Source organism: Nipponia nippon, unplaced genomic scaffold (assembly GCF_047370975.1).
Source record: "Nipponia nippon isolate SJK-2023a ecotype South Korea unplaced genomic scaffold, ASM4737097v1 scaffold_20, whole genome shotgun sequence".
In the NCBI taxonomy this organism is placed as follows: Eukaryota; Metazoa; Chordata; class Aves; order Pelecaniformes; family Threskiornithidae; genus Nipponia; species Nipponia nippon.
The window spans coordinates 5,510,801-5,523,210 of NW_028262337.1; the positions used below are offsets into that span (position 1 = coordinate 5,510,801).

A 12,410-nucleotide genomic window follows, 5' to 3' on the forward strand; every position below is an offset into this window, starting at 1 on the left:
TAAATCACACAGAAAAAACACTAATGAGTATTACAGCTGGATTGGCATATGCTAACTTTGCCAATAACCTGAGCTCTAAGGCAATTACAATAGGTCTATTCTCCCCTACTTGAGCTATGGAAGAAGGATGCTTTCGCTGTGAACACCTACAAGAAAGGTAAGGGATCTTCAGTGCACTTTAGTAGTGTGTAAGGAACTCTGAAACAGTGTAGCTGGACTATTGTTTTCCGTCTTAAACTCAAATCATAGCGCACAAAGAGTTTGTTTCTAGCTTTTAGAATATCACTGTTTTAGAGTATCATGTACTTGAAGAATCTTATTTCCTTTCAAGCAGAATGCTATTTTCAACAGAACTACATTATGAACAACTTAGTTTTGTTCCTGAATAGTTGTATTGTTCTCAAACCTGTTGTTATTCTCATTGTTTACAGAATTTCTTTAATTGACAGTATGAAAATACAGTAGCTTTAAATACTAATGCATCTCAAGATTCATACGTGAATTACAACTGTAGAATGTCATCTGTACTGTCATTCAGTTTACCACCTTAGGATATTTATCTGTCCTCAACTTTCCATATATTTTGCCTGTCACACCTTATCTGGTAAGAAAATTACTCAAGAAAATTGCTCCTCAGAAGTCAAAATAGAAAACATTGGTTTTCTATGACAGCGTTTTGTAACTCATGCTAGAACCACATTAGTTTAAATTGTGAACTCAAGCCAGCCTTTTGTACACAGACCATGCAGCAACTGCAATACCTTTTGCCAACACTAGGAGGCAACATAATTCATCAGCCATTCAAACTCCGATATTAAGGACACTTGAAAACTTATTTTATAAACGGTCCACCAACTAATTAAGAAATAGCATATTAAGTTATTCATGCTACTTTCTCAAGACCTCGGTCTTGTCTCAAAGAGCGTTTGCTCAGAACTATGCAAGAGCTAACATGTTTGAACAAGGAGAGTTTATAATTAGTTAAAAGTATTTTCTTATATATAGAGTAATCCAAATAGTATGTTTCATCCTTAAGGCAGTTCAATTCAGCTTCAAGGATACAAATGGACTAAATATTTCTCAGTCCGTTAATGAAGAAAACATTAATTTCGCAGTGTTATTATGAAAGCAGGACATATGACCTTATTGTATTTCCTTGAATACTGAAACAGAAGCAAGAAATAATGAAAAGTTAGTTTATTTCCTGGGACCTATTTCAGTTAAGTTCACATCATCTTTCTTGTAATTTAAATCTTTTTGCTTCAACATTTTTCTGTTTTCTTCTGTTGTTCTGTTTTCTTCCTATTTCAACACTGAAATACTCCGAAGTATTTTCTATTTTTTAGAAAACTTTATTTTGCGCGTATTTGCCAGTTTTGATGGCATGTAATTTGACAATGTTTTTATATAATTACCCAGGAACTGAGGGAATGGAAACAAGTGTCTCAAAACACGCACACTTTCTATTGTTTCATTCTCATTCCTGTTTCTCAGAAAGAATTTTCTTAAGACCAGAATAAAAGGCAAGAAAAATGGTACTTACAGCCTATTGTAACTGTAATTCCATAAATGTTCTGCTCAATCTGTCCATCTGCTAAAATGTTGCATGTCAGAGGAGTAGCTAGTGAAGAAGTGTCATTAAATGTGACACTGGAAACCGTTCTGTTTATTTCACGATACTGTTCTTTAGGTACCACTCTATTTTTAATTTTCCAGATAATTTGATTAGCATAGATATTGCCAAAGTCAAGACAACTCTCATTCAAAATGCATAATGCTGTGAAATTGGAACCAAGGGCCAATACAGGAGACTCCGGGATGATGTGACCACATGACTGTACAAGTCCACCTGAAACTAAAAAGAAAGAGAATTGCATCTTTATTAAAAACTGTAGAGCATTCCATAATCAATATTGCTGATGCAGCATTTTTAACATTACACTAGTGCTGTATGTGTCTAAACAGGAAATGAATTAGTTACTTGACAGTTATAAAACTGAAATGCATTAACGGACCACCAAGCAGATTTAAGCGGCAAAACCAGTGTAGTGTTCCCTAGGCTTTGCAAAAGCATTTTACCAAGCAAGAAAAGCTCTATTAATAAACAGAAGCCTTTATAGAGAGGGGAGAGTCAAGGATTGAATGTTTAGTATGTTTTGAAGGAGGAAGGCAATACGCTTGAGGTTACTCTTGTAGTTAAAAAGGTATTTTCTGTTGAGAAAGTTAACAATAAAAAATTTTGATAAGTGTGCACCTTTGTTGTCATGGACTAGTTTTAGAAGGACTGCATGCAAAAGTTACAATACTCGAGCTGTCCATTTCAAAAGCTTCAATGTGTATACTATAAGCATATTTGGGAATTATAGTGAACTCTGCACATTTGATAGTACTCTTTTTACAAAGGAACTTCATCACAACAATAGAATTGTGACTATTGCTACAGAGGCATATATAGAGAAAAGTGTCAAGTTTTAAAGATGCAATAGATGACTGAAATACTGCCTTGAATCAAACAGCCACACCAAACATCTTGAGGATGATCATTTGAGCACAATAGCAGTGGCCCACGGTTCTGGCTTGAACACAGAGCCTACGACACTAGTTCACTGGTAGCTTATTTTAGACACCATTTGGCACATGTGAAATTAAACTTCAGTTTGCTACAGCTCCAGTGATGTCAGTGGAACCAAAGCAACCTTCCTTTGACCAAAGTGGCTCTTCACTATCTCTGTACACAGATGAGCAATGAATAGAAGTATAAGTGGGTATTGGTTTAACATGCACTATTTTACCATAGTATTAAGGGCATAGACTAGGTCTCTCTATCCTGACAGACGTTGCTTTCTGCCCCCATCCCACAAGTATCTAGACAAAAAGCAAGTGTGTGCTTCAAGCATCTGGTTAAAGTTCTACAAATCTCTTGTGTTTGAGACACAGAAGTCTTACCTTCAAGAGAAAAAATATTCAAGAGCAGATATAAGCCACAGGCCACCCAGTTCCACCCAGAAAACATGCTGCACAGAATTCCTGTAAAAGAGAGATTTTTTTCTTTTAAATTTAATCTATTACTCTTCACTTTATATCACTGCCAAATTCAGATTTGTATTAGATCTATGACAATTTCTGTTATGCACATTTACTTTCCTGAAAGAGTCAGTATTTTCTCACTTCAGAGAAAGAATGGGCATATTGTTTCCATTTTACTCACTGCCGTAAGAAAATCTAATGTCTACTTAAGACAACTGATGCAGTTTAAAGCCTCTTTAGTTACAAATTTAAGACATGCATCAGCTTAAGTTTTTCATGTCATATATGGAAACAAACTCACTGGTAGTTCTGTGAGAAGTTCAGTTAGAATAGAGAGTGTGACACTGTGGCTCAGGTTTTAAAACAGAACCCTATGAATTTGATTATGGTTACCATACTTACCTAGCTCTCAAATGCACCGATATAAATGCTTTGCACAAGGTTTAGAACAACTTACCACAAAACCATGTGTCTCATTCACAAAAGTGACTTAAAATACATTAAAGAATTACAAAGCACAATGCTTCCATATAAAGAACTGTTGACTAGTATAGAAAAAACAATAATTCTTCAAAACCTTACAAGGGAGTTCATAATTCCTCAAAAGTTGGAAAGTTTTTTAATATCTCATGTTCTTTATTTCTGTATTGCAGCAGAGTTCACTTGTTCTCTGTTTTGACAATTCTACAAAACAGTTTCTCTAAACTGAAGCATTCACAGAGTAGCTTCAACTCCAGTTGTTTTGAACCGCAAAGTCTCTTCTGGATTTCTCAACCTGCAGTTATAAAGCAGCCCTAAATTACTAAAAGCAAATGACCATTCTCTACTAAGCATATGAGTTATATTATTTTAGTTACAATTATGCATCTTTACAGGAATAGGTAGATTGGCTTAGTCAAATAGGGCATTTAGTCCACAACCTGATTTCTAGAAGCAGATTTCATGTTGTTCTCATAGCTAGAAACTAAACATGAAATTTCTAGGTTTACTAAGATTTGAGATGAGATTGCCTGTAGCAACTCTGCTTCTGGAGTTTTATTTTCACTGACCTGATAAAACTTCTTTGGAAACTGGTATTCTGAGTTTTACCCCTACAAAAAGCAACTCACTAAGAAGTTTAAAGGAATTCCACAGTATTCCCTAGAAAGGAAAATTTAAAAGCTACATTTACTATTATCAGAAGGAAAAGAAACTGCAATTTATGACAGGAAATACTCCTTCACTTTGATTGCATGTAGTTTATAATAATGACAGAAAGACATAAGGCATTTCATATAGATCAATAAAACTAGACAAGACATTTAAGCACTGATGTATCAATACCAAACTACAACCTCATTTTTAGGCATCAGCACATCTAAGCTTTTTTCTTTTTTTTTCTTTACACAAATCAAGAGAAACTGTATAATGTAAAGAAAATCTCTATTCACAAGAATTAGAAACCAACAACTAAATGAAAGCCACTCTCAAACGTTTACAGTGGAATCTTTGCAGGGCTCACCAACACAGATGTCAGGTTTAGTTAGGACTAAAATAATAGCCATCAGAATTACGCAGCAGTATCTTTATTTAAATCTATACTTGTGAATTCATTACTGAAAGCCCACCAAAATTTCCTATGTAGAAATTTTATACTAGAAATATTGCTGATTAGAAGACTTGACAATTATGTTAAAAATTTGTCACTAGAGGTTGTTTTTTTAACTAAATAAAAAGACTTATTTATATAGTCAGACTATAGCTGTATGTAGTTGAAAAATCAAAAAGCTATTCATTTTTTCTGTGTTACAATCAAGTAGTCTGACTGGGCTGGATATGAAAACCATTATACAGTTTTAAGTGCAATACATATTTAAATATTTACTACAAGCATACAGTAAAAGAATGAAACCAACTGATTTTTGCTCACTATGGATGTAAAGTCTTTCAATATCTGAAAAAGAAGGTTTCTACCCACCCATGCCTTTCTGCATTTTAAAATCCCAATTGATCTCACAAATTTTAATAAACTCACAATGTGAATACAACCAAACTCAGAAGAGTATTCTCTTTTGATTTAGGTCTTCAGACACTGAATAAAACCAGTACATGCAAATCTATTTTAGTGTCTTGACTTACTCTAACATAAATACTGCTTGCTACCTAAGGCTTGTTGTGCTCTATTAAGGACAGACCTTAAGATTCGTTATTTTAAGGAAGATTCATTTAAAGCTTTTTAAAGTTGGACAATTTGAGTTGCAGAAGATCTGAAACTCACAAGGACCCTGAGGGCAACTACAAGCTAGGTGGAAAGGAGCAGCAGCTCCACTTCCCTGCTAATTGCCAAAAGCTGCAGAACCACAGCAGAAACAGCTCCCACACTGAAGAGGAAAGAGTGAAGCAGATGTAAAAAGGCAAAAAGGAAAGCTTTTTAAAGAACGTTCAATATAGTATTTCTCTCCCATTTGGTATCACAATTGGTGCCACATTAGAATAATGGCAGTGTCAGATAAGCTAATTATTACATCAGGTTAATAAATACTGTGAAGCACCTGAAGGAACACAAAACCCAACACTTAAAAAGCAGTAACCAACTCAACAGAAGTAAACAAAAATACAGCATTATGTATTTTCCTCTAAAGAATGTTTTCCTTAAGAAGTAAGATTACTTCATCTTTTTAAATAACTGCCATTTCTATATTCAACTGTCTTCCAGACTTGGAATACGAACATTTTAATTGTCCTGAGCAGATCCATTTATACAGGGGAAGCTGAAGTCAAAATCTCTACTACTTGCACTTTGGAAAACTTAGTATCAGTTTTGAGGGAGCAAAGAAACCCTCCACAGTTTACAGTACTTCACCTCACTCAGCTCCTGAAAGGCACGAGAACCGAGACTCATGTCCCATCCCCTGCAGTGGAACATTCAGTGGAAAGCCCACCCACCCACAGTAAACAAGCAGTCGTGACTGTAGCGTCAAAATCATGCTACGGTTCAGCATATATCTGCTTTTAGGCTGTCTGTTGCATTTTACTTTTTCCCCCTGCTGATCAATGCAGTTTGAAGAAGACTGAAGCCACACACCTCCAAACCACAAAGGGGCTATTACAATCCCTTCTAATGTGTGCCGTTTTTTAAAACATTAGTCTCTCTAGCTTTTACAAGACATTCTTAATTGAAATTTAGTTCTAGGGGGAAGAACTGGAGTTACACTAAGCACTTCCATCCATCTTGCCCAGATGAAAGCCATAAAAAAAATATGGTGGGGCTTATAACTAACAAAACAAGGAGCCATACTTCAGATCAGAGTGAGGAAGACACTTCTATGGAAACTGGTGTTTTCTAATCTGAGCATATAAAGATGCTCAGGTGCAGAAACCTTGCATACAAGCTATATCAAAACTTTAAAACATAGTGTCATGATTCAAGAGAAATGCTGCTGAACACCAATTGTTCACCATTAACTACTTTAAGTCAGACTAAGTTGCAAGTCTGGGCAACAGCAGATTCAATAGCTTCAGTGATTATGCAGCCCAAAGTCTTCCTGTTTTACAGACTGGTGTAGTGTACTAGGAATCTAAAATGAAAGTTCAACTTGACACTGAACTAACATTGAGGCAGCTAGTCAGTTCAGAAGCTTTTTTTTTTTTTTACAGAAAGCCAAATCAACATTTTATCTATTACTATGTAGTTGTTGTGGACTACTAAGTGAAGAGGAAAGGGAGACAGAGAAAGAAACTGATGTTAGAAGTTTGTCAGGTTACTTTCATAGTTAAGTCTGCCAAAGTCACAAAAGCTCAAAGTCCATCAAAATACAATAGAGTAAAAACAACATGGTCAATTTAGAACCACTGCTGGTGACAGTCCTTAACTCTCAGAATGTAAGTTATCTTAAAGAGGAAAAAACCTGTTAAAATGCTGCAATTATTTCAGTAAAGACATGAAACTCATACACCATGAGATCACCCCATTTAATCTCCAAATCATATTATTCTTCATATCCTGCTACCATTTTGAAAGGAAAGACTAAGCCTTTATGCCTGAACCTTAAACTGATGCTTCAGGCAGTGCCCTATGAAAAGCTAATAATGACCCTAAAGTCAAGCTCTATATGCATAAAGTAGCAACAGCATTGAGTTTTATGCCTAACCTGTGAATAACAGTTTTGAAGAAATGTCAGGCATTCATGCAAAACAGATATCATTACTTATTCTGAGTAGCAGAGAGAAGCCTTACAAATTATCTTATTTCATAAATTATGAGAACTACCCCAAAATGGATAAAGGTATGTGTCATATGATGAGTTATCACCTCTCCATTTCAGAGAGGTGACAATTACTGCCCAAGTGACCTACGAATGGCAATTTCAGTTGAAGAGACTATAGCCAAAATAACACGTTCTTGCCAGCAAAGCCAGCTTGCAAGTCAGGAAGTATAGATGACACCACAACCACCACAGGAAGGTGTTAGGCTAAGGCTCATCAGCCCATCAATCATGAATGCCTAAAGGTTGCTGGCAAATGGATTTCTAGAAATTCCTAAAAAAAAAAGCTAAGATCACAGCTTCAAGTGGTAATCTCTCACTAAGGATTCACATATCTCAGGCAGATAGGGCAAAGAACCAGTACCTAAAACTGATACTGCACATAGCAGCTTCTGCTTGAGGTTTTATAACAAGCCAGGTAGTACTTAAAGTCCATTTAAGAGCTGCAACTATCCTCAAGGAATTTTGATTACTCAAGCTGTAACTGCTTTCTAATTTGGAGTATTCAATCTGCAAGCTTCCTTCCTTCCTCCAAGCTTACTTCCTTCTTGGAAATATTTATAAGACTCAAAAAACCCCAAACACCTCCAAGAGAATCACTTGAAAATCTTACATAACGCTGTATGCACAAATATTCTGAAATTGATTTTCTTATTTAAAATACCTATACACAAAGGATATCTCTATCCCTTTCACCAAATAGTGAAGTCATTTCTCCATATTACTCATTCCTTTGCCTCTAGAAGGAGGCTTCTCCCTGCCTCTGGGGTTTTAGTATAGCACTCAGAATAAAAAACCCAAACAAGGGGGCACAGATTAAAACCACTGAAATAACTCAGAGGCACCAAATATTTGCTTGCAAGAATTAAGTTCTTCTTTCTAGTACCTTCTTAAACTGCAGATCACTTTCAAATACTTGAGATTTTTTTTGCAGCTAGCAAGTAGCTTCAGTCTAAAAAGCAAATGAATTTATACAAAATAATGTCTTAGCATTCCATGTTCTCATCTTGAAGTCAAACCTTCAAAGACTGACAACCACCAGTGCTGGTTCTCCAACTTAGACAGTTCTTGCTAATATAAGAACCATTCTAAAAAAAAATTGTCCAAGACATGTATTTTCATACAACTGTGCTAGTGCTAATGCTCTAGAGAAGCAGCATGGAGACAGTGTATCTCCATTTTGTGTACAGACTTACAGATGTGCATGTATCCCCCCCTCAAATGTATATATAGGCTGTACTTGAAGAGATCACATTTCTAGACATGTAAACAAGAACCAAGTATCTATTTTTAATGCTTAATTTCTAGGAAGTAATCTCAGATTTTCATCATCTTCTCCTACTTTCCTATTGTGATACACCAACATACAGATTAAAAGTTTGTTGAGTTCAGAAGTTACAGGCTTTCAACAGATATCTTTTACATCTAATTACTCCTCCAAACGTAGCAATATTTGGGAAGAAAAGTATAAATGTTATGTTTTATAAGGGAAAAGAAGGTGAAAGAAAAAAGCCCATAACTCCCAAAACTATCTGACCTCTTCAGGTTGTGGACCCCTCCCTTTTTTTCCCCCCTTCTCAGTGACAGGACAGATCACTCATGACAAAACTATAACCCCACATAATTCCATTACTAGGTTTCTCCTTCAGAAATGCCCCAGAAGTAACAAGCAGCCACCAGCTGGCAATCACCTAGTCAGCCTAAAACAAGGATGAAAACTGAGACTGGGATTTATTCTCCTCTGCACTGCCAGAACACTTGGCAAACCACTTTCCTTTGTGCCTCAGTTTCATCATCTGCAGGATGAAAATAATGACACCGTTTTTCTTTAGGAAGAGCGTCAGAGACCCACTGCAAGGATGACTGGATCTCAGGAGCACATCAGAAGTTAGCAGACGACCCAGGTTGCTCACTGTACCCGCTCCTCCCTAATTCCTCAGGGAATCCCTCCGGGAATAGACCAGGTGTAAAGCAAAGTGTGCCTTTCTTTCAAGACCAGCAGTTTTCTACCTTCTGGTCTACAGGCAACAAGAACAGACCACTTCTGCTGAAGGCAACAAGACGCAACGCTTTTCAAGCAGAAAACGCCTGCCGATAACATGGCCAAGCTTATCAAGAGAGTTAAAAAGCCCGAAAGACACGAGCCCGGTGAGGGCCGCAGCACCTTTATTAATTAAGACTGTCGGCATCAAGCACCACCGCACTAAAGAAAAACCCGGATAATCTTCGGTCTTACCCTCCGCGGCAGGCCAGCAGGTCGGTACAACCGCGCCGGGACAGGGGAAGGGCTGCGGATGGGGCAGCCCCAGCAGCGGGCACTACGCGCACCGGCGAGGAAAGGGGCTCGACAGCCCCTCGGCCGCACACCGAGGAGGCCCCGGCGGCCCGGCAGCGGGCGAGGCCATATTGCATTTTAAGCGCGACGGCTGGGCCAGCTCCGCCAGCGCCGGCCGAGGGGAGGCGAGACGAGACGCCACGGCGGGGAGCGGGCGGCGGCACCCGCGCCCCCTCACAGCCCGCCGGGGCGGGCCGGGGAAGGCTGCAGCCGGGGGGGAAGGCGAGGGATCGGCTCGGGAAGCGAGTGGCGTAGGGCTGCCGTCCTTCCGCGCTGCCTCCCAGTCAGCCCTGGCCGAGCGCCCACCCGCCCGCCCGCCCCGGCGTCCCGGCCCGCGGGCGCACGGCCCGGCCTGCCGAGCCCAGCTACGGCCCGGAGGGGAAGAACAGGCCAACGCGGCCACCGCCGCCGGCCGCCCCTCAAAGGAGGGGGGCGCAAAGGCGGCGAGGAAGCTGAGTGGGACCGAGGAGAAGGGGAAAACCGGCTGCGGCCGCGACCGACCCTCCCTCCCAGCCCTTACCTGCCGCCGCGGCGCTCCCGCCGCCGCCACGTCCCGGCGCCCCCGACCCGGCCGCCAGCCCCTAAATAACGGCCCCGCCGCGCCGCGCCATCGCGCCGCCGTCCCGCACGCGCGGCCCCACGCCCGGTCACGCTCCCCCCGCCCTTCCCTCCGGGACTCGCGCTGCCATTGGCGTGCGGGGGCCGTGACGTCGCCGAAAGGGGGCGGGGGGCGGGGCTTCCCGTAACGCGCCGGCCGGTGCCAGGATCGCGGGCGCGGGGGGCGCGCGCGGGCGGCGGGGGGCGGGAAGGGCGGCGGCGGTCTGGGGGGGGGGGGCGGCCGCCGCCGCCATCTGCCCGGCGCTGCTCCCCCCCGCGGCGGTGCCCCCCCGCCCCGGCGAAAGGCTCCTCGCAGGGTTTTCCCCTCCAGGTGTGTTTCAGGGCGTGTAAGAACGGGCGAGGGGCCGGAGAGCCCCGCGGCCCGGGGAGGGGGGCGGGAGCGCAGCCACCTCCGTCGCCCCCTGCGGCTCCCACCTGCGCCGTGGGCGGCAGCCGAGGCGAGCCGGCCCCTGCCCGCGCCGCCGGCGGCGAGGGCTCTGGAAGCTTCTCCGGGCCCTTAGCCGGGCGGGCCTGCGCTGCCGGCGCGGCGGGGGGGCCCTCCCGGGCAGGCCTGAGGAGCGAGCAGCCTTCCCGACGTTTCGCAAGGCTCCCCTGGGAGCGCGGGCGGCTGGAGAGTGCTCTTATCAACAGCAGCGGTGTTGGCGGCGCGCTGTTATCGAGAGCAGTCCCTAGAAAAGGTGTTTGTGGAAGGCTGCGTTGCTAGGAAATGGCCTTTAATATAGATCGTTCATGCGATCGAGATCCAGGGAAGCCTCTGGGTTCCCTCGGTGGTTATCCTTCTACATTTCTTCATTCAGCGACCCTGAAAAATGACTTCTGTAAATGGGACACAGTCCTGTGCTCTAAGATGTCCTCTTCACTCCAGATTAATTTTTTCCCGTTCGTGAGGGAGAAGGAACACATTTCAGTGCCACATCCACAACCTTACACTGTGCTAAGAGTGTCAAAGTAGGCTGTTTCTAGTCAGGAAAGTACCATGCGTGCCCAGGCTGCTTGCTGCCACACGCCTCAGGCTTTTGCCCATTTACTTCTTAGATCATCTTTGGGCTCGAGTGGGATATGAGCTATATTATATTTTTAGTTACATCTGCAGAGGAATAGGCAGATGGGCTAGACAAATAGGGCATCTAGCCCAATATCCTGTTTCAAACACCGGCTGGCGTGAGCTGCTAATGAGAAAAGATTAAGAACTTTGGAAAAAGATAGTGCAAGATAACCTATTTCTCACGTGTTTAGTACCAGTCTCTGATTATGTTTGGTTTGCTTTCTGAGATGGCTTAATACCCCCCACAAAACTATTGTTGTTACAAACTCTGAGAATGTTGTGTATTTTATACATAACGAAGTTGGATGGTCACTTCAGAGGTCATTTAGTTCCTCTGCTTTCCTCAAGACAAAATTGGCTATACTTAAATAGTTTCTATAGGTATCTATCTAACCTGCAGATTAAATTTATTACTTCACGTCCCTGCTCACAGCTGATGCTCTTTCTAGCAACCTTAGATGCTTGTAGTGTTGCTGTTTCTCCCATTGGTGGTCTCTACACTTAATAGACCCAATCCTTTCCATCTTCTCTTACAGGGTTTTTGGTGTTCAGACCCTTCTTAATGTATCAGAACAACTGACATCTGGGCAATAAGTTTCACAGTTTTTTCTTTATGAAAAAAATACTTAATAATTACAATTTGTCCCTTTTGCTTTCTCTTCAGGCTATGGTTGGTGTGTTTGTGCTTATGTAGGATTACAGTTTGAGAATCATGTTTAATTGGTAGATTTCCAGTCTGTATGGATATCCCTGCTTCGGTACCCTCAAAAAAATCAGTGTTTGGCAACAAAAGGTTAAATGGAAGTAGGCTCCAACTAGAGGGACCGCAAAAATAATGGTTGTTTTTTCTCTTGTTTTAGCGTATCTTCTGTGTCCTGTAGGATCATTAGAGTTCTGCTGCTAAATAGACGGTCCAGCAGTAGACGCTCAACTCTCTGCCCTTCCCCCAGCCAACAGAAAGCCTCTTGTGACATTCTCACTCTGAAATCTGATAGCCTGAAGTGATTCCTGGTTTATTGCCAGAACTTCTAGAACAACACCCCCACCTTCAAAACCAATCCTGTCTCAGGCCTTACTTACATATGACATGTATTGTAACTCTTCAAATAAGCAAGACCTCTTGTATTTCACAGGCTGTTTA

The 12,410-nt window shown here is 41.7% G+C and overlaps 1 protein-coding gene across 1 annotated transcript in view; it reads right to left on the minus strand.

The window, feature by feature from the left end:
• Positions 1-10,245, minus strand: part of IL6ST (interleukin 6 cytokine family signal transducer) — a 36,292-nt gene extending 26,047 nt beyond the window's left edge. The window contains exons 1-3 of the mRNA XM_087759829.1: positions 10,127-10,245; positions 2,947-3,027; positions 1,544-1,855 (exon numbers count right to left, since the gene is read on the minus strand). Coding sequence (XP_087615955.1) covers positions 1,544-1,855; positions 2,947-3,013 — 379 coding nt within the window. The 5' untranslated portion in view covers positions 3,014-3,027; positions 10,127-10,245. The remainder of the gene's footprint in view (positions 1-1,543; positions 1,856-2,946; positions 3,028-10,126) is intronic.
• Positions 10,246-12,410: the final 2,165 nt, after the last annotated feature.